The following is a 22,971-nucleotide window of genomic DNA, read 5'->3' on the forward strand; positions in this document are numbered from 1 at the left end:
CTGTATCATGCTCTCCAGTGTCTCAGAAAGCCTGTGAGGTTGAGTACAAAAGTAGACCTGACTTGGTTCCTGAGAGGTCATGATGTTGTGCCTGATTTCAGGAAGCTGGAGCACTCAGGAGTGCAGTGCGGACATGCTTAGATGGCTGGAAAAAAGAGGCAGCATAGCTCCAGCTGGGTTGGCTCTGAGACCAAGCTAATGACTTTTACTGGGCTCTCTCTGACTCTGCACCTCTCGTGCTGTCTGGATTAACTGGGATATCCCAAACTCCATTAGTTCAGATAATGGAGAGTCTTCTGTGCATTAAAAGGAAAATGAGTTAAATCCCATACATTTTTCCTTTGGAAAAGAATAATAAAAAAGTTATCACAAATGCTGAATACTGGGGGCTCTGGGCACATCTGAATATATGCTTATTACTGGTGCATTGGGCTCAGCAGAGTAAGTAAAATAGAATGTAAAAGAATAAATGAAATAGGCATTAACTGATAAAGGTGATTTTTTCGCTGGAACAAACTATCAGAAGAAACTCTGGTGTTGCCCCTTTGTGACATCTTCAATGAAGGCTTATATTCAGTCAGTCCTTCATCTCTGAAAGCTTTTCTTTTATTCTAATGTTCTTTTATTCTTCTAAAATGGATTACAAAGTCCTTAAAACCTGAGTTTCTGCAGAATTTTAAACTTCTGTGACCAACCCTTAGTTTTGCAAAAATTGCATGGTGACATTGGTTTAAATTCCTTTGTTTCTCCCTCTTCTGTGCTGCATGTAATGTATTCACTGATGGGGCTAAATCCTATTGTCTATGTTCTTAGAAGTTATGTTTATTTTAGTTGGTCTTTGAATATAGTTTTACTTCTCATAAGAATCATTTAGGATGGAAAGTTTAATACTGCTAAAGCAGAATAAAAGGACTAGCAATTCTATTTCCTACATGCTGTTCATCTGAGAATTAGTGGTTTGTTTCTTTTGATAGCCTTTGTTCTGTTTTTATAGCAGTCAGACAATGTTATATTATGTGTGTTATAACCTTTTGTCCCCTTCTCAGGGTTCCCACCCCAGCTTGCAGGAGAAATGTAGCTATTTTCTGCAATTTTCTACATAGCACATCATGATAAACAGTGATTTTTGTGTCTTAGCATCCTAGACTGTGAATTACAGGAGTTAGTTCCTAAACAAACATGAGCAGCAAGTGTTTGAGTTAGGGATTGAGATGAGCAATTGAGAGTTAGAGAAGGCAGAGTTAAACCCATCTGCCCGTCCCTGGTTAGCCCTATATAGAGCTTGACTTAAAAAAAAACCCAAACAAAACAAAAAACCAAACCAACCCCCGCCCCCCGCCCCATATCTTGAGTTCAGAATTGTTTTGCTTGTACCTTTTGTCGGATTACCTGTTTTGAAACTGCTAAGCTTGATTTCTTAGTGCTGCCTCTGTTTCTGAGGAGCTATGGGGTAGCTTCCTGTACTAGCTGGAGTTTGCAGAGAGCTCATGGCCTTGTGCCCAGGTGTACTGTATGGCTCTCTTCCAAGTGGAAGAAGATAAGGATGTGTATAATTGAGGCCAGGGACCATTAACTGCCAGGAAGGAATGAAGACTCCTGTCCAGCCAGAGACAGTAAAATGTTTCACATGCCTATGTTACTGTGGGAAAAAGCATCAGCAAGATCCTGGGGTACTCCTAAACCATAGACTTTTCTTCCAGCTACCAGGAGAATTCCTGCCTAATTCGCATTCAGTTTCAAGCAGGTATTCTTTGTCATGGACTGATCTTCTCAGATCAGGTTACTTCAGCAGGAGAATTATATGTGGGGAAGGATGGGTACAGCTGTGCATCCCCTGCATGCTCCTGGCACTTGCATCTTACCTCTTTGTGAAGGAACTGAGTGCGATATTTACTGGCACTGCTAGGGAATAGGTGACCTCCAATATTTTCAGTAGTGCCAACCGGAGGGTGTCTGTCCAGAGTGGGGAAAAAAGACAGTTTCTGTGAACCGTTAGGCTGCTCTTTGGCTGACCTTGCAGCCGAAATGTCAAATTTCACATGATTTTCCCATGTAATCAGGAGAAATGAGCATATTAAATTTCATGATCATAACTCAAAAGGTCACTTGAATATTGGATAGCAAACAATGAAGGTACAGTGCCCTTTTGGTGACATCTGATGTAAAGTTCAACTATGTTGCTTATAATGAGTGCAATTAAATTTTGCTAAGATTCTACCTCATTTGAAAAAAGGCAATTAATAGCCAATCACTGTGTTGCATCTGTATTTTTTTCAGTCCAGTTTAATACAAGTAGCTGCATATGCTTCTTGTGGGTTTGTTTTTTTTTTTCATTGACTTTAATCCTAAGCCTACTGTTTCATATGTGTGTAATCAGAGGGAAAAAGGATATGAATTTGGAACCTTGATTTAGATATTCAAAAGAATATATGAGACAATGCAGATACTCTCAGAAGTCACAAAAATATTGGATCCATTCCAGTATCTGTCTGATCTCTGTCTAAAAATGGTCAGTTTTCAAAGGACGTGTTTTTAATATGATATTTATACAATAAACAGAAATAATATAATTCTGAAAATAACTACATATAAATATATAATTTTTTAATATAGATCATCATATAAATAATAAGAAATTAGATATAAATTTTGAAATCCTAAATATAAATGCTGAAATCCTAGACAAAAATTAACTTTCTATCATGATTTTAAGATGACTGGTAGTCCAAATTAGGAATTGCATGAACATGACACTGACTAATATTAAGTTCTTGTAGTAAATAGAAGTGCTGAAAACCACGCGTGTATACAAGTGTTCGTTTCATGCCTCCTCTACTTAATTTTGACTTGAAGAACTACAAGAAAGTAAATGGTTAGGAGCAAATGGCATGAAAAGATAAAGTTCAGGAGCACATGTTTCTTGTGGACAAAAATATCTTCTTTTGCTTTCTTCTTAGCTAGCTATACTTTACATTTCTTTCATACAATGCATGAAACTGAGGAAAAACAATGTTCTTGTTCTCATTGTTTGCACTTGTTTTCTTAGGTAAAAATTCGCATGCCACTTAAAAGCTCTCTGATGGGGACTTGAAGTCAAAACCTTGTCAGCTCTTCCCAAATTTATCTGCTGACTTAGTAGTGTGGGAAATACTGTTGCAACACTGTATCAATGAGAGACCTAATAGAAGAGGAATGTGATTTTATTTAAAATAGAAACTGAAATAAAGCAGGTTTTGCTCGCACTCTTACGATCTGACACTCACTTACCAAAAGGTGTGTGTCTAAGAAGTCTGCCCAGCAGCCAGGCACCAGGGCAGCGGTTTTCAAGCCATCCATCTGGCAGCCAGGCACCACGATGCCTGTGACCAGATGTTAGGCCCAGGATCTGTTGCAATGGTGCAGAGGTCCAGGGACACCGGCTATGAAGTCCTCTAACATCTTCTGTCTTCTTAGGTTGGTGACCATGAACAGGTTCTGGTTATGCCTTTTTGTAGCCTTTTGGTGCTGCTTCTCTGTCCTGTCCCACCTCTGTGAGTCACCAGCTGCCATCACTGTTTTGTCTCCCCATGTCCCTGTCCTGTGAAACTGGCCTAGATGTGTTGGGGTCCTGCTGACCTGCTAATCTGGGTGTCATTAACACAGGCTGTTATGAGAGCCCTTTCCCTGCTGTGTGTTTGTGCTGTTGTCTTCACATGCAGACCTTCCCAGTCTTTCTCTATTCATACCAATCTTGGCCTCTCTGCTACAGTTTTCTACAGTAAAAGCTAGTAGGCCACCAAAAAAACATTTCCATTCAAAATTTTGTTGCAGCGTATCTTGAGACTGGTAATTCCTAAACTTCACTTTCTTCCAAGTACCTTTGGAATTAGATTTAACTTTCCCTTTAATGTCCCCACCTTCTTTTTGAAAATAACTTAGGATAGTATGACTGTACCAACCCATTTTTGGATATCCATCAGACCATTCCAATCTCAGGTATAAACCTTCTACATAAATCATAGTAGATTGCACTTTTCTAATATCTTAGATTACCATGGGTAACACTACAATATAGCTGGAACCTCTAAAACCATGTACATATTAGAAATTATATCTAAAAATACAGGATAATATCACTAATATGTTCTACAAAAATAGTAACTAAGAATACCAAGAAAAATTAATGGAAAGCAACACTAAAATGCAACTAGTCAAGGAATCTAAACCGTACTGCATGTTTCCAAGCAAGTATCTCACAATGCACTTGCATTTCTAAGAAACATCTGTTCTCCAGATGCTTACTTCTCTATTGAAATAGAGACACGAGGCAAAATAATTTTACTTATGTAGAAATTTGCCCTGGTTGATATATCAAAACATTGTTTTGATATATTTTGGTTTTCAGTACTGAATATCTAGTATGTCTGTGCTCAGAAAAAAGATTTTATTTTGCATTAGCAGGAAAATGGAAAACCAAATGGCAGAGCACATGAAGCAGTATGATAGGCACTGAGAGATTCAGGATAAAATGCAGTCAAAATACTAATATTTTTTCAAAGCTTGTTAGCAAGAGTAGGTTTTCAAGTTTTACTCATACGTTTTGCAGGGCAAGTTTCAGTTTTATATTTTTGTAATGTTGGAAATATCACAATTGACTAGATGAAGTAAATGAAGCAAGATCAACTTGAATTCTTGTGTACCAAATCGTTACATTCATTTTGGGAATTAAACACCTGATTGAAAAAATTTTCATTGTCATGGTATAAATTAATGCTGAAGAAGGAGCAATGTAAAGCTGAGAGTAATGTTCATTTCCAGCATATCTGAAATATCATTTTTTTAGGAAAGTGTATACAGATATGACCCAGAGAAATACAATATATGGCAAGGTTATAAAGGTTCATATTTTGCTGAGAGACACTGAGGATGTTTTTGTGGAAGATAAACATATTTACCCTGAAAAACCTTGGATTCCTTCCCAAGGACATCTTCTGCATATTTAACAGCAACAACAACTAAAGCGAAAGATCGCATGTAGATGTTTGTTCACGTTCACTAAGGAGTATTAGATCTTTCTGTAGGTTTTAAAAAATTTGCAAAACAGAAGACAGAGTGATGTTCTCAGCATAAACTAGCTGATTCTCATACCAGCTCTGAAGTTAGTCTGTGTGTTTTCATCAAGATGTTCTTACATAGAGGACGTTTTTGGAAAACAGTTCCTTTTAACTGCTAAATTAAATAGTCAGACATGGTAGAATAATAACCAGAGAAAAGAAAAAGTTCCTTATTTTTAGGGAGAGGAGCAATATATTAGAATATCGGAGTCTAAAAATAAGTATTCTAAAATTAGAGCATTGTAAGATATGGTTACAGTGGAAGCTACTGAAATACAAAGGCAGGATTCCCTAGAGAATCTTACTGCTCTCTTATTCTAGGTCTGTTGGCTAGACTGTATTCCTGATGCAAAATATCCTCGGCAGAACATCTGCCGAGGTGAATCTGTTGTTGAGGCTGTGTCTTTTGAGGGGACTAAGGTCAGCATGGAGCTCCATAAAGGGGAAGGAGAACAGCGTTTAGGCACAGGGAAAGGGAACTCTGCTACAAGTGTAAATTCTTTATTTGTTTTCCCCAGGACGTTGTTTCTGTCTTCCTGATGTCCTTTTCTGTTAGCCAGCCACTTTCTTCAGCATACAATGCCATCTTCTTTTCTCTGACTATTGTTTTGTGAATAATATATGATGGTTATTAACCTCCATTTTGTGTGCAACAGAATTACTGGAATAACACCCAAACTGCACAAGCAGTTCAGTACCAGCTGATAATGCTACAGAGCTTAATACTGTAATGCCATAAACTTCAGGGAGTATACCTCATGATTATATATAAATCAGATTTCCAAGTTACTAATACCAATATTCTATCCTAGAAAAAAATGGCTCAATAAAAATGACAACTGCAGCCTGAAAAACTTAAATGAATGTGGGTGTAATGTTTATATTTTGTATTCTACCTGCTGTGTAATAACATTTGTAGCCATGTTTAGTGTACAGTATCCACCCTCCAGATTAAAAGCCATAAAGGAAATTACCTTTAATGATATGATAGTATACTAGTCTGCTTGAACAGCATGAATATCCTTGGTTCTGACTTTCTACGTGGCATGGTACTGTGTGAATACTGGATGTATAAACAGGAGAAGCACATAGGAGTAAGTTACTTCTTTCTTCTGTATTTGACCCTGGTGGAAGATACTAGATTACTTAGCATAATTCTGGTGTTTCGTTTCTTTTAAAAGGATACTGAAAAATGTAGGTACACTCAGAAACTGCAAATTAAGACTATCTCCCCAAGCAGTAACTGCAGAGTCATTCACATGCTATAAATTCACATCCTAGTTTAACTTGTGTTGGCTGGTTCATGTTACTGTTACCTGTGAGCAGATGGCAAAAGGCACACTTGACCACAGCTGTAGATGGAGCATCTAGAGACAGTATGAGTCTATTAAATCTAAGATAAAATTTGGTTAAATAAGGCCAGGCATTCCTTAGTTAAGTATGAGACTACTATAGATACTAGGGAGCGGGGGGCGGGGGGGGGGGAGTTAACCTTTCACAGACATTTTGGGAAAAACATTTTTGTGGCGAGTTTTTATACACTGAATTACTAGCACTGTAGGTTAATTATTGTACTTGCTCTGTATTAATTCCAAGGCTGTATTATCTGAATACATTTAGTCTTTCATCCACTCCTCCTTGTTAATTTTGTACTTATTCAAAATGTGTAGCATCCAGAAATGGTTTCAGAAGTGGAAAAGAACAATATTCATTTTAGTTGTTATTGAAAATTTTAAATTACAGGTAAATATTGTATAATTATATATTTTATATAATAAAATAACAGCCATTTTTGAAGTTTCCACTAAGTTTTATATTACCTGATTTTTTTATTCTCAACGTCAAGTGGCTTAGGGGTCCTGGTTGAATTTTTGAGTCTTACAATGAAGCTCCTTAACAATAAGAAAACAATTTAAGTTATCTGGAAGTTTCTAAAAAGGTGTTTAGGTTCACTGTCAAATAATAAAATATTGTTGTGTCATGATGTAGCCAAAGGTCTTTCTAATTGTGCCTTCCTACTCATGTTGCCCTTTATAAAGAGTACATTTCTTTTACTCAGTTTTTTTAGGACTGGGATTTACTTAACTCAGAAAATTTATGGGTAAGTTCGGAGGCTCATTCCACACCATACCTATGGAGTCAATGGCTAGAAAAAGAGGGATGATTTTTTTTTTTCCCCACAAGAAGGTTCAGAGTATCTAAATAATTCCTGCGAACTCAATTACAAATTGAAGGTGGGTTTTTGAGGGGTAGCCAATGCCTCTAGTGTTTCTTGAGGCACCCAGCCAAAACACTTTCAGCACTCGTTCAAGTGTGCAGAGAGCATAGCAAGTGCCATGCCAGCTTACGCTGCAAAATTTGATTTTTAAAGTTCAGTAGGGACAGTTCTGTACTCTGTGAACTTGTGAATAATCCCAGTAAACACCAGTGAATTCAGGGAAGACTGATAGGGGCAAAAGCTGTTGCTACTAGGCTGGAGGAGAGCATTCAGATTAAAGTTGATAGCAATTAGTTTATGGTTACGAGCTCATTCTGTATTAGGATGACAAAAAGCCTTAAAATAAAACATGCATAATCCTAATGAGCCATAGAAGGAAATTAACATTTCCTTTTGAAATCTCTCCTAGTGAAGGAAGACCTTCCCCCAGGGTGGAACTGCTGCATAATATAGACCCCATGTTCGTGGATGACTTCCCATGTGAGTATGCTACTGATTGTTCAAGAGTTATTAAACATACAGTTTATCTTCTGAACACTCCTTGTTTTCCTTAAGTGAAGTATTTTTCTGCTAGGTGAAACAAAATAGAGTAGGATTCCTTCTGCTTTTAAGTAAACAGCTTCAAAATACAGAGACGTCATCCCCCAGGTGCTGTCAGTACTTACTGAATCATGACAAACGCGCACTTCCTATTTCAGAGAGCTCTTGAAGCACTGCTGAGTAATGAATAAAATATTTTGGGACATGGAAATCTTGAGGAGCAGCCATGTGCCTGAGGTGCACAGGGAAGCACACTGCCAAAAAAACGTACCAATCCCTGTCTTCAGCGCTCCAGGTTGGGAAGTAGCTCCAAGTGAACTGCTCGCCCTAGCACATCTTGATATATCTATATAATATGACCTTGCAAATGGAAAACTTGAGTTCGTGAGAAGCTGAGAAGCTCCAAGACTTGGGATTGCTTTTGTTCCATAATCACATGGGTTGGATCTTTAATGCCGTAATCACATGAACTGGAGCTTAAGTTTGCCAAGTCTATAGCTCTTTAAGCACCATCTGTTTTATGACTTAACATTATTAGTTTGCTAAAGACTACAAACTTTTCAAGCAGTGATTTTTTTCATGCAGAACATTGGAACAGGTCCTTTCCAGTGTTTTTATAGCATTTCTGTATTTCATTAAATAAAGAAGTAAATTGAGGCAGAGGAAAAGTAGTGCAGTGGGGACAGTGATCTGTTGCCTGCAAGACAGAAACACATTGTGCTGTAGTAACTGGAAGGAAGGGGGTATGGTGGTCTTCTGCAATGCACATCTGGTTCTGTGGTGCTTTTGTCAGAAGGAACAACATTGTGCCTATCTAGTGCTGGCTGGACAGCACTGCCTGCAGATAATTCCTACATACTGATGGAATTAAGGTGTAGCTACTCCAGTTTCCCTTCAAAGGATGCTCAGTGAGTCGTAGCATTCCTATATGATGTTATGCCCTGATGTGGTATTCTCAGGCGTACTTCGGAGACCATCTTTTCCTTGTGGGAACTGCAGTGACTGAAATCAGCAGAGGTGTTTGAGTAGACAAATTAGTGGTGTAAAAAGAAGTGGGATGAGCAGAAGAGGTTTTCAGGAGCCTAAGCTCAAGAAATACTTTCCCATATTGTTTCCATGATGCCATACTCTGACGATACTTCACTGTTTGCTGCGTATAGTGTGTCCTTACTTTTTGTGTGCGTTGCATGAGATGTGGGCAGGGAGCGGGGCAGGTGGGCAGAAGCTGTAGTAAGTGGAACTATTATGCTGGATGAGATGTGACTTTTAAGCATCACAAACAGAGGAAGGGGTATGCGTGCCTGTAAATTTACGATGTTTTTATGTACCTTTCAAAACTGGAGTCACTAAAAACAAAAATGTAACTCTTTACCCACATGTCCTTATGCACCATATAGGGTTTCCCTGTCTCTTCTCAGCAAAGGCCTATAATTTTGGCAGATTACTTTGTGCCACCTGTTTTACTTTCTCCCTTAATAGCACTTCTGGTCAGGAACAGGTAGAGTTGACCTCCAAATTAGTATACCGTATATTTTTCCTAGTTTTGATTTTATGATACCATTCTTAAAGGATTTGAGAGTAAGTAACTATTTCTGATAGGTTTGACAAGATTTATCACTGTTATACATGACAAAATATACATTAAACTCTACTTTTTCAGATCACTGTTCTTTTAATTAATATACCATTTCTAATGCAACAGAGCATATTAATTTATAGTCCACTGTTGGGAACAAGAAATCCAGCTTTCTTTATACTTCATCTATTGTCATAATGTGCTCAATTTCTTATAAGTTGACTGGAAGTTGGAATGGTTTTGTCCTTTGCAGGATGAGTCATTGTATTATTTATGATTCTGGTTTTGACCCAGCTAGTGAAATTATGCTTTGTCATATAAGGATTAAAATTTCTATTTAGTAATCTGAGTTATTAAGAGTAACTGTATATGTATGTAACTCAGCCGATTTCTACTTAGTGTCTGTTTTTCATTTGTGCAAACTGAGTAATAAGTTTAGAACTAAGATCCAGATAAATTATATTGGTGTGTCTATTATGGATTGATTAGGGAGACACAAAGCTTGGAATATATAAGTACTTTCTTATTTTCAGCAATCATGGCTCTCTTAATGTTTTAAAAAAAGAGCATCTTAAAATAAACTGCCCATACAATCTTCCTGTCACCAAGGTGATAAACTGTTTGTCACTCTGGAGTCTTGCTCTTTCCTTGACTGTTCATTGTTTCCTTGTCCTTACTGTTTCAAGATCAGAGTACTCTTTTGCCTACAGTGCTAAAATATATGCATGTATGTTTTGCTGGGTTCTTTCTCACCTCCTGTGTAGTCTTTGGCCTTCTTTATGCCCATCTTGCCCTTGTCCTAGTCCACTTAAAAAATCACGTCACCTAAAACATCTTGTGTCGGATGAAGTACTCGTATTATACTAATACTTTCTTTTTTGTAGAAATTGAATTAGAAAGTAAAATAATGACTGGAAGATACAGATAAGCCAAATCTTTGGGTTTGCAGAGTACTGTGGAAGAGCAGAGAGGAAATTAATTCTCAAGATACTGTTCAAACACAATCAAAAAAACTTTCAGGATGTTGTGGATAATCAGGCAAGTTCTGATCAAAATATTATTAAGGAAAACACTGCACTGTTGTAGTTGTGCCCACATAGGACATTAAGTTATTGTTGTACCTGCACTCAGCGCACGTTCAGTGCTCCTGAACTCTTGAGTGCTTTTGCGTATAATGTATACATTCTTCTGCATATTTTTATTTAATGAATGCATTTATCTTCATCTCTGTCTGGATAAACTGATGCTATATATTTTTAGTAGCATGAATGATGGGATGTCTCATGTAATTCATTGATTTTTTTTGACTGAAATAGGAAAACTGAGCTATGTTCTGTTCAGATTTAAAAAAAAAAAAAAAAGCATTCCTTCGGGGAAGGATTCGTGCAAAAGCCATAATTAATTTAGTGTCAACTCAACTGTTACAGCCAAGTATTCAACAGAATGTTAAGTTAAAGGTAGGACATGCTGTCTTGATTACAGAGTGAATTATGTCTTTGCTGCTGTGGTCTGTTAGAACTGACCTTGACCTGCATGTTTACCACTTGTGGGGTAACATTATACAACTTTTCAAGTCCTCAGACCGAGTGCAGGTTTCTAACCTCTGGGCATCAGCCAGGGTTACTCCTGCAGATCTGATGAATCTACTGGTCAGCATCTACTTAACTTTTTTCAGGAGCTCATGTCCAGTAGTAAATACTATAGCCCTACGGTAATCTTGTATCGAAGTACTCTACTTCTCTCCTATTGTTAATGCTAAACAACATAAGAGGGAAAACACTGTAAACTAGTTGGTGTGCAGTTCCATTTTACAAAAAAGTGCTCACAGGTCTTATTTCACTGACTCTTTCAAGTAATCGTCTTCTCTCTCAGAGAGCAGACTTCCTTCATTCAAGTATAAACCTTTCCAGTGGTCTGAAACTGTAATTCATCATTTGTTGTCTTCAGTGCTAATAAAGGGGTTCCTGACCCTGACTGCAGACTTTGCCCACAGGCTCCCTCTGACCCAGTGGAGTGGTCGGGATTAAAAACAATCTTTTCCCTCAATGAACTGATCTAGTTTGCAGTGCAGGCCTACAACAATTGTGGTGGTGTAAAGAGGAGGCGGTGGTGTGAAAAACTAGGGTGGGATCTCCAAAAACTAGGATGAGGAGGGGAGTGGGTTGCGGTCTTTGTAACAAAGTCAGTCTGGTGGTGAGCTATTGCCGAGTTGGCCAGCCTGTCCTCTCCCCTTCTCCCATCCTTTCCTCCTTCCCCTGAGTTGGATCTGGAAATCACATGGTGACAAGATGAGTCTTCTGCCAGATCAGCCTTAAGACTATCATGGGTGGTGAGGGAAAAGAGGAGGAAAGGTTTCTATCACATCAGCCAGCTGAATCAACTTGCCATGTAGCTGTATGACTGGGAGCTGGGGGAGCTGTGTGGTTGGTGGCAGATGGAGGGACTGGCCGCAGGACCAGCAGCTAGATCAGCTCAGGCCACCGGGGAACCTCAGCCAGAGGCAGTAGTTTCATGGAATTTAAACTACTGTAGGTCGCTGCTGCTACCAAAGAGGAAATCCTGCCTCCCGCAGTGCCTCACCACCGCCCTCTCTCTCGTGGATCACCAAAACCACTCACAGAGCCAGGCTAAGAGCTGGGTCAGGAGATTGGTACAGATTTTAATAACTTTTTTTTTTTTTTTCTTCCTTTGGATGTATCTTGGATATATAGCTAAGCGCTCATTTTGGCACAAAGGATGGGACTGGGAGGAATTTCGGGGGATAGGTGAGACTGATTCTGTTGGCTCTGAAATTAAACCCTGAGGTTTCCGTTTCATAAAACGTGATGAAGTGATCCAGCAGGTTTCTGCTGGGGATGTGCTTTGCTTCCTCCCCTCCCCATTCCCAGCTGCATGCTCCTGATGTTTATTTTGCATCCATTCTGGCACTCCTCGGATACCTCCATGGACCAATCCAACTTGCTAGCCTGGTTTTCCTCTGTCAGGTAGGATGAATCTGCTCATTGAAGGGGCCGATGGATGCCAGAGGCAGTGCAAGGTGGGGCGAGGAGGGCTGTGTGGTTGGAAGTGGGGAGGCAGAGGGAGAGCCAACCCTCCTAGCGCTGTCTGGCTGCTTCTGGAGCCAGAGCCCCAGGGGAAAGGAGTGGGGAACCATACCTGCTGGTTGGACCTCGCTGCGCTAAACCAGTCTGTTGAGGTCTGCAGATGGAGCTGGACCCAGGCTCCTCAGAGGTCATTGCTCCTCTCCCGTCTTGCTAAAAGCTCTCACTTTTGTCTTTCTGGTTGTTTCTTCATCACCCTGTTGACACTGTCTACAACAGCATTCTCCTGGAGAAGCTGGCTGCTCACGGCTTGGATAAGTGCACTTTGCGCTGGGTTAAAAACTGGCTGGACGGCCGAGCCCACAGTGTGGTGGTGAACGGAGTCAAATCCAGCTGGCGGCCAGTCACCAGTGGTGTTCCCCAGGGCTCAGTGTTGGGGTTGGTCCTGTTCAATATCTTCATTGGTGATCTGGATGAGGGGATTGAGAGCACCCTCAGTAAGTTTGCAGATGACACCAAGCTGGGTGGAAGTGTCCATCTGCTGGAGGGTAGGAAGGCCCTCTGTAGAGAGGGACCTGGACAGGCTGGATCAATGGGCCAAGGCCAACTGTATGTGGTTCAACAAGGCTTAGTGCTGAGTCCTGCACTTGGGTCACAACAACCCCAGGCAATGCTACGGCTTGGGGAAGAGTGGCTGGAGAGCTGCCTGGCAGAAAAGGACCTGGGGGTGCTGGTCGACAGCCGGCTGAACATGAGCCAGCAGTGTGCCCAGGTGGCCAAGAAGGCCAATGGCATCCTGGCTTGTATCAGGACTAGTGTGGCCAGCAGGACCAGGGAGGTGATAGTGCCCCTGTACTCGGCACTGGTGAGGCCGCACCTCGAGTACTGTGTTCAGTTTTGGGCCCCTCACTATGAGAAGGACATCGAGGTGCTGGAGCGTGTCCAAAGAAGGGCAACGAAGCTGGTGAAGGGTCTGGAGCACAAGTCTTATGAGGAGTGGCTGAGGGAGCTGGGCTTGTTTAGTTTGGAGAAGAGGAGGCTGAGGGGAGACCTTATTGGTCTCTACAACTATCTGAAGGGAGGCTGTAGTGAGGTGGGGGTTGGTCTCTTCTCCCAAGTAACAAGCGATAGGACAAGAGGAAATGGCCTCAAGCTGCGCCAGGGGAAGTTTAGGTTGGATATTAGGAAAAACTTCTTCACCAAAAGGGTAGTCAGGCATTGGAACAGGCTGCCCAGGGAAGTGGTTGAGTCCCCATCCCTGGAGGTATTAGAAAGACGTGTAGACGTAGTTTTGACATGGTTTAGTGGTGGACTTGGCAGAGCTAGGTTAAGGGTTGGCCTCGATGATCTTAAGGGTCTTTTCCAACCTTAACGATTCTATGATTCTATGATTATTTTCAGAAGTGATGAATGTATGTCTCAATCACTGGGTCTCAGTGTAGATTTGTAATTTATTAGAGAGTTTGCAATTATGTAAAAGCAGGACATTGGTATGAAAGAGCTACTGTCTTCCAGGTTTGGGTCTGAAACATTCACATTTTCTGTTAGTTTTAAGAGTTTGGTAGTAAAATAGGAAAATTAAAAACAGAAAGCTAAAATTATGTTGAAACAGAGTGTCATTTTCTCTGTAATGTATTGGTTAAGAAAGCACAAATAAAATGCATAAAATAACTTAAAGGTTGCATAAATCAAAAATCTGATTTACATGTGTTGGAAGGAAAAAAAACAAAATAGTTTTGCCCTATTTTTGTGACTTTGTCTTTAAAAAAAAAAAAAAACAAGTTGTTGATGGTTTGGCAGCTGTGCGGGTGACGTCAGCTCTTCCATTGTGAAAGATCTGCTTTCTTTTAGACAGCCTTATGGCATTTAATCAAGTTTTGGTGATTCAGCTGAATTAAAAACCAACTGGATTTAAGTCTAAATTCCCCTAACTGCTAAACCAAACATATTTCTGACCACACAGTCATTGCTAGATGGCCTGTCTTGGAGCAGTATTGAAACTTTATATCCCACAGAAGGCAATTTTATTTTGAGAATCAGGACTAAATGACATGGTGAAAGGAAATGTACCCTTTAATTCAGAGTTGTTAATCAGAATCTGTCAGTACACACTGTATTATTTTCTAATCTGACTTGCTAAATTTATTAATGAATTCAGTGATTTTTAACAAAATCTTGTACACTACATGTGTAGCATCACTTTCTCTTCAAAACGAATTTTAATTTCTTTAAATTAGAGAGATGTATTCAAAATAAATATGTCATTGGGTGGGGCTGTTTTAGGCTGAAAAAACTTTTACCTTCATTTAAAATTCCAGACTTAACCATAAACTAAAACTTCAAAGGCATAATAAAATTGTAGGCTACTAATTGTAGTCAATTTATTTTGAAGATATCTGTTCATAGAGGCAGACATCCAAGACAGAGAACTTGTAAAAACATTTTGTGATTTTTCTCCAAACTTTTATTTGCCTTGAGCAAAATTAATCAAACTTTACATTGCTCTCCTTGACATTAGAAAAAAGGCATTACCTCATATATTGCGCTATTAATTGCCAAAATAAATGGTTGCTTATAAGGGGCTAGATCTGCTATATGCAGAATGAACATATGGTATATTACAATAGAGAAACCATTTCAGTTCTGCAATTGATGTATCGTTCATGGGCATTAAAATTGCATTATAATGGCTGTAGCATTATATATTTTATCCATACCTATACGAAAATGATTAATCTTGCTTAAGGAATAGACAGTCTAGGCTCCTTTAGGCCCCATTTATTACTTATTTTGCCCAGGTGGAAGATGATTTCTGAGACTTTGCAGGCCAGAAGTGATTTCTTCCCCATTTTTATTACTCATGATATAGCTGATTTAGGATTATTTAAAAAAAAAAAAAAAAAAGTTAAAAAACAATCCCTGGTAATGGAGTTACTCAGTAGCAGCAGAAGATGTAGGTATGCATGGATGAGTATGATGCGTGGGCTTCGCGTGGGATAGCTGTAGTCCATGTCTGTGCCAGGCTAAGACCCGGAATCCACTCTCGGAGTCAAAATGTGCAGAAAAGCAACCAGTATGATTAGCTGACTGAGCTTACGTAGTGACAGCTGGAATGGGAGAATGGTCAAGAATGGGGAGATAGATACGTTCTTTGCTTCTCCAAATTTCTGTTTCTTTGCAAAATTATACATACACATGCTGACCATCTGGACTCTGTCATCTTTTCATTACAAGAAAATCATAAATTGCAATGACTGCATGTAAGTTTGTAAGGCGGGAGTTGCCAACATGTGACCCTGGAGCCGCGTGTGGTCCTCAACCACTTCACACAGCGTTTTTCATGTTGGTCTGGCAGTTTTGGGCAGAGCTCAGCTCCACTCCCTAATGGGAGGCCACCATTCCAGCCAGCTCTGCTGCCATTCACATCAGAGATAAGTGGTGTTTTTCTTTTGGCTGTTGGCTGCATGAAGTTTCTGGGGTGCAGCTCTTGCTGTTGGGAACTTTGGCCTGTGGTTGTATGTTGCCTTGGCTCTTAGCCCACCTGCATCTCAGTATGAACCATCAGTCACTGCAGTAGTCAATACTAAGTGTGTGGGGATTGCACGGTTGGTAAGCCTCATAAATACTAATACCTGTGTTTCCTGTGGGATGTTGATAATCTCTTTTAGAATTTAGAATTGTAATGTCACTTGATAAAGTGTCTAATGCCAGTATCATGACTGGAATTCAGAAGTCCCTCAGTACTGCTTCTTTTTTGTGCTTCATTATATCCTATACCTATTTGAACATAACACTAACATTTTACATTTTTATGCAGGTCTTGACATGAATGTTAGATTACATTTTTCAAATGAAATAGCTCTGAGCGGGAAACCTGTAAAGTTCTAATTGTGCACAGGATGTTAAGAGTCAGGTTATACACTGCTTGGTTCTCTTTACCTTGAACACTGCTACCTTACAGTGATGCAACTGGGGTTTGGGTGTTTCACATATAAGGTCATCTCAACATGACCTTTGGTGTCTTCAATAATTCATAAATACTATTCCTTTCAGTTCTAATCTGTGTTCTGGAAAAAATAAGATTTTGATATTTTTTTTTTTCCTTATTTTTCCATCAAAAGTGGAAGTTGAGCATTTCCTTTTACTGTCTCTCATTTTGTGATGTTTGACCTTGTAGGCTGTATTAGTAAGTTTGCTCTTATTTAGAATAAATTTAATTTTTTTATTCTGTAATTGTGTAAGAATGTAATAATCTGGATAAATGCTTTGCCCTGTTGATGTTCACAGGGATTTTTTGCTGCCATGAGTAATTCTGGATTTTACTCAATTGTTTGTGTGGTGTCTTTTTATGTAAAGGTATAATCTGTTGTAAAAATCAAGGTGAATACTTTGAAACAAGAACAAGAGTATTTACATATGGTTACTCTTGTTGAAATTAAGTTAGGAAGAGTATCCATTTTGAAAGGTAAGAGACTGAGCATGATATTCTAGTATAAATCTTTCCTTTGGAATCAAACATTACTATGAGAAAACTGAAATTAGAAGGGATAATAGTGGATATATATGTTCACAGCATTCAACTAAGTGAATTAAGATAGGTGAGCTTTGCTGGGTGAGTTTGTCTATGGCACAGCCCTATGCCTTGTCAACACGATGGCAGGAAGTTATAGTGTCTCAGGGCTAATCTGTTTCTTCAAGATCAGTATTCTATTCATTCTTTCAAGGTTAAGGTCACAGCTATTCCTCAAACGTTTTTATTTTAATAAAGTAACAGAAAGACTCGGAATTTTGTAGAAAACTCATTATTGCCATAAAGCTGTAAAAGGTCACAAAATGTCTTTCCTCAGTGAAGTAGCAAAACCCCTTATTTCTTCAGTAATTCATTGTCACAGTATAGGCTGGAAGAGCCCTTGACATTTCCAGAGTTTCCTTGTTGAGGTGAAATAATTGCTCTATGCATCACAGCTCAAAAAAAGAGAAATCAGTTAAAAGTACATATATGCAAAGGCCTTGTTAGCCCACAGAGCCATCCGCATGTCAAAGTGACTATAGCAAGCTTGTGCTTTCTTCTGGCACATTTTCATGGACTTTCATGTTAATTAAGGCATCAGGCCTACAAACACATGTGCAACTTCAAAAACGTATCTTATGAGTGAGGATGTGCAAAGACAAAGGTTATACAGATGTAAACTGAAATGGAAAAATCATCACTTTTGAAGGGCTACTACTGACTATTGAGCTATCATTTCGAAACACTGTAGAATTTTTTTTTTTATTATTCATTATAAGCATGAAAGAAAAACTGTTGGCTTTAGAAGACTGAGAAGAAAAGCAAAAATGAATTGACTTTATCTGTGCAAGGAGGTAAAAGTGTAGATGGAGGAAGGTGCATCATGTAACTTCGAGCCTTTTCAAAAAATACACAACATTTCCTCTCTGATAGGGAGAAGAGTTGTCTGTCTTCTGTAGTATGGACCATCAGTAACAACAGCAGTCCATAGCACTGCAGTAGGCCTAGAAATAACCATGAAGAACTTGTTGGACTCTGATACTGATGGTGTTTGTTATTGTGAAGAGGGAAAATGCTACTTAATTACACGGTGCTGCTCAAAGCTACCTCGTAACTTTTAGCTTTGATTTCTATGAGATTTTTTTGTCTTTGGTGCTTCATAAGAAGGCAAAAGTCTAAGAAGCACTAAATAACCACTGATTATATGTTTGTTAATGTACAACAGGCAATGTCTATGCAAAAACAGTCTGTTCACAAACAAGATACTTTTATATATACTTTCCTTAAAACAGTCTAAATAATCTGCTTGGGCTCAGAGTTTTGTTAATCTATTAAAGTCAGTCACTGAAACTTTGATATTTAATGTTTCCCATAGTAGAAGAATTTTTTTTTCTGTATTTCCCTGTAGATTTTCTCTCAGAAAGACCAAATTTGCAATGGATGTAAAAGAGCTACAAATCTAACAGAGCAAGTATTGATCAAGACTTTAATATATATGTATTTTCTGAGACATGCAGTAAGCTCTAAATTTTGGCTTTATTATAGATGATGGTGACTGTGAGTGTTATGATAAGTATCCATAACATTTTCTCCTGCCTGTTTCTCCATCTCTTCCCAAAATTCCAGTCATGGAAGTAGGAGTTAATTCAGAGAAAATACAATGAAGTTGCTTCAGATCATACATCCCAAGAAAGACTAGGCTAGACATTTATAGCATTATCCATTATAATCAGGAAGCTTTAAAAATTTCCTGCATTTTGTGGAAGATATCTATAATTTCTATATATTTAGGAGGGAAAAAATCTCATGTTAAAGCAAAGCATGTTGGTGCTTAATCCAAAAACATAAAGCAAATAAATTCAAATAGAATGGAAATCCAATGTCATTTCTGACCCAGTCCATAGATTCGTACTACTTTTATTATATCTGCAGCTGAACAATGTGAAGAGTACAGCTTTCCAATTGCTAAAATGGCCTTCACTAGAAACAGTGTATGCTGAAAGGTGTTTATATGTTCTTATGTTCCCACATTAAAGCTTCCTGCCACCTTCTGTCTGTTCTCCCCAGATCCAGGTACTTCCAAACTGGGAAACAGCAAAGGAAATCGGGATATTTTTTTCATGTACTATTTTGTTTTTCATGGTGTAGTGCAGAGTCCCTAACTTGGATGTATTTGTAGAGTGCCTGGAAATCAAACTATAGACTAGACTGCTTTCAAATGAAAACCACCCTGTGCCTACAGAATATTTTGCATGTATGGATGCTAGAAAAACACATAGATCATTGAATTAAAATTTAGAAGCTAGTAAAAAGTTAAGAATCTGTTCCAAATGGTATATCCACTAAATTTGCTTACTTTCTTTTATAAATTCAAAGCTTTATGTACAAATTTGGTATGAGTGGAAATCGAAATTACCCAAACCCATCCAAACACCCCATCACCAAGTTAAAGGCTTATTTTCTGTGTTGTCATTCAAAATATTTGTATGTGTTATATGATGTGAAATGGAAAATATGGAGGAAACCTCCATCCTAGAGTTTCATACAGTCTGTTGGGGAGAAATCTCTCCTGAAAGATGGGAGATCACTGTTCAAAACCCTTCGTAACAATCAGGGGAACTCAGAGCGTGAATTTGGGTCCCCAAAGCCCAGAAACATATCCCCAGTGTTGGGCTAGATTTTTTGGAAGAGGGAGAAGACGTCTCATTTTGTCAGATACATCCTCATGTGAATTCAACCCTTAGTTTTCAGTTTAATTATTAGAAGTGTGTAGAAGTTAAACATTTAATTGGTCTGAGCCTTTTCTTTATTTCCAGTTTACTGAAAATTAAATAAGTTCAGCATCGAATTGGCTTCTGTTTCTAACTGCTTTAGTGGACAAACTAATTTATATAGCATGCAGTTGGCTAGGGCTTTTGGTGTGACCTGAGAATTTCCTCCTTTAGGGAGGAAACTATTGGACAGTTGGAAAAATGCCGTCGGAGGAAAGTTCAGAAGCTGTGCTTGTGGGAAGCAGCGCTGACCACAAAGAAAAGTTATAGGGAGGCTTCCTGAGTTTTACTGCAGTGAAGTTATGGTTCATTTCTCGACTTTGTGTTTCCCTTTCTGGCTGCATGCTCCTATAAAGAATCAAATGTTTGGGTGCCTGTTACCTGAAGTCTACCTTTATTCCGCTGTTTCAGTGCTGCAGGGAAGATTGAGCGATATATTTAAGTAAACAGTTTCTAGATCTTAACTTCTGAGCTTAGTGACATGGATTTTGCAGCAGAGAAAATTACTCTGGAATTCGGTTTTCTCTGGTAATCTGTAACCCTCAATTTTTGGTAACATTCATGGGATTGTGTGCTGTTACTGATTTTTTTTTATTATTTTCTTAAGCTTTTTCTTCTGAGAATTGGTAAATCGTGTATTGGCACTTTTGTTTTGTTTTGATTTCAGAATCACTTTAATTTGGGGATAATTTGGGGGGTGGTTAAAATGTATGTGTTGTTGCCAGAAATGATTGTTGTGAATACAAATGGGGAAGCCTTTCATATAAAGGTTTCATGGAAAACACGGTATGTCTACTGAACTGTATGGATAAAGGGGAATTTAGCTTCATTTGTTTGATTAAGAGAAGTTGGTAGGGTGTAAATTCCTTGTTTGTTACTACTGATGCTTAACTAGTCTGAACCAGAGCCCACGGGAATTAATGGAAAGGTTCCCATTCGTTTCGGTGTGGGTTTTTTCAAGCCCTAGCAGACCTCTCGCTGTTCCACAGTTGAGCATTAGTAAGGGACACTGAGCCTGCCAATCATGCAGGTTTTGTGTGTATGCATGTGGTGAGATTTCTAGGAGGCTGAACACTGCTTTCATGATGGTAATTTTTATGTGGAGTTCCATAATATTTAAGAAAGTCTGTGATTTTTTACCTACTGCTTCTGCTGTTGTAGTACAAAAACAGGCTACGGTGATTCGAAGGAGTCTGCATTGTCTATCAACAGAAAATTAATCACCTGTGATTTTTGAACTGCTTGGGTTTTCTTTCTTTTCTATTTAATGGGCATCATGTAAGTACATGTTTTAAATCCTGGTAATAGAGTCAAATTATTTACATTAGAACAAAAGCTGTGATGTGCAAAACCTTTGATTTATTTTAATGGAAGCACTAGGAGAATTATACCATTACCATTTTTCTGACAATATATAGAAGCTGGTGAATACAGTAGGGATTTCTTGGATGATTGAAGTAGTATGTTGATTCTAAAGACGATAATGAACATACTAGAAAATACTCTCTTTCTGTTTGGGTTTCATATATGAGTGGTTTTCGGTTCGCCAGTCCCAGACTTCTGTCTGGGGATCTCCTCTGTGGTTTTTATAGACTACTAATCAGATCACAAGAGGCAGGGAGGCATATGCATCGCCTTACTATGAAAATAATACCGGTTATTGGTTGTCACTTTTAAGTTCTAGTGTAAGTAGCCTGACTGGTTTTTTCCAACTGTTTGGTTCAAATATTAAGCTGAACTCTACTCGGCAACATACAGAGTTGTTCACTCCTCTCTAATAAAAACATTTTTACAAAGTAAAGAAACTTTTTTTGAATCACTGGTAATGTTTCAGAGTATAATATCAGCAGAATAAAAAAGAAAATTGAACATCTAATTTATCCCCTTGAGACTTGTCATTGCGAGGTGACACTACCTTTTGAAAGCCTGTCTTCCTGGAGTGACAGTCTTCATGAGCTGACAATCTGTATGCACAAGACTGAATTATTTTAAATGTAGTATCTTTTTTTAGACATATGCGTAAGTGCTACTTCATTCCCTAAAGCTGCAAGCTTTACTTACTGCAAGCACTAGTTACTGCAAGCACTAGTTTCTGCAGTTCAGTAGTTTCTTGCCTTCTGGCTATGATGTGATGCAACCTTGTTATGGCTATGTTCCTTGCTCTGAGGGAATAAGTGACAGAATCCCGTGATGGGTGCCTGTTGTCACACCTATAGCTCTGCATGTGCCTCTCCAGTCTCCGTTAGCAGAGAGATGTCTGAAAACATGAGCACTACCAATGATCCTCCGAAGAGTCTTTGCAAACAAGCAGGACTTTATTGCAACGGTGTCTTAGTGACAGTTGTGCCTTATGCGGTGCCTGCTGACAAAATGAAATCTCTTTTACCACATGAGGGTAAGGACAGCAGGGGACCAGCAGCTTAGAGAGGTGTTCTCGCTGTTCTGATAGCAACAAGCTGAGATGCTATTAAAAGAAGATTTTACAAAGCAATAGAATAACATGGAGGTTTTCCACAAAACATCTTCAGTGATTGAAAAAAATGGTATGTAGTTGAATTTGAGTATGTAGCCAAGATTATATTTGTTCAGAGAATGTAGTCTAGTCCAGTTGGAACATGACTGTTACTGGCAAAAGCAGACGATGAATTTCCTGGGTAAAGAATTTATGTCTCATCCAGTGTTTCAGGATGTTTGAGTTTTTCTCACTGTGGGTACGTGCTGTGTAGTAGTGCCACTCCACATTGTAGATGATGCCTAGTCAGGTCAGGTAGAGACTGTAGTCATGCTGAATATACTAACAACTACCAAGACGATGTAGTTTCACTCAAGATACTTCATGAGGTCTGTGTAGTAAGCACTCAAACTATTTGGCCTGTGTGTTACATTGATATGTCCCCTATCAATTAAAACAGTAAGGTTTTGATTATTTGATTGTATGTGGCTCAACATTACACAAGATGGGAAGAACCTTCCTTTGGTCATGTGGGGGATGGAAGCAGCCATCTATGGAGTTCCAAAGAACATACAAATTTAATTAAGCAGAATGTACATCTAGCAGAGGATTTTAATTCACAGGGGACTGCACATCACCCAACTTTGTAACTGGTTTCTGAACCTTTTCAGTTGTACTGTATTCTTTTTGAGATGGGAGGACCAGAACTACAGTTTTCCAGTTGCATAGAACTTTTTGCTTTGTTCACGAGTCCTTTTCTAATAATTCCT

At 38.8% G+C, this 22,971-nt stretch overlaps 1 protein-coding gene across 1 annotated transcript in view; it reads left to right on the forward strand.

Moving 5' to 3' along the window:
* The window catches only part of ARSB (arylsulfatase B), a gene marked incomplete at its 5' end in the record, with an annotated part of 71,763 nt that overhangs the window by 39,128 nt on the left and 9,664 nt on the right, over nt 1-22,971 (forward strand). Inside the window, one exon of the mRNA XM_082335989.1 lies at nt 7,721-7,791. Coding sequence (XP_082192115.1) covers nt 7,721-7,791 — 71 coding nt within the window. The remainder of the gene's footprint in view (nt 1-7,720; nt 7,792-22,971) is intronic.

The sequence above is a fragment of the Platalea leucorodia genome (genome assembly GCF_965183815.1).
Source record: "Platalea leucorodia genome assembly, chromosome: Z".
NCBI classification, from domain to species: domain Eukaryota; kingdom Metazoa; phylum Chordata; class Aves; order Pelecaniformes; family Threskiornithidae; genus Platalea; species Platalea leucorodia.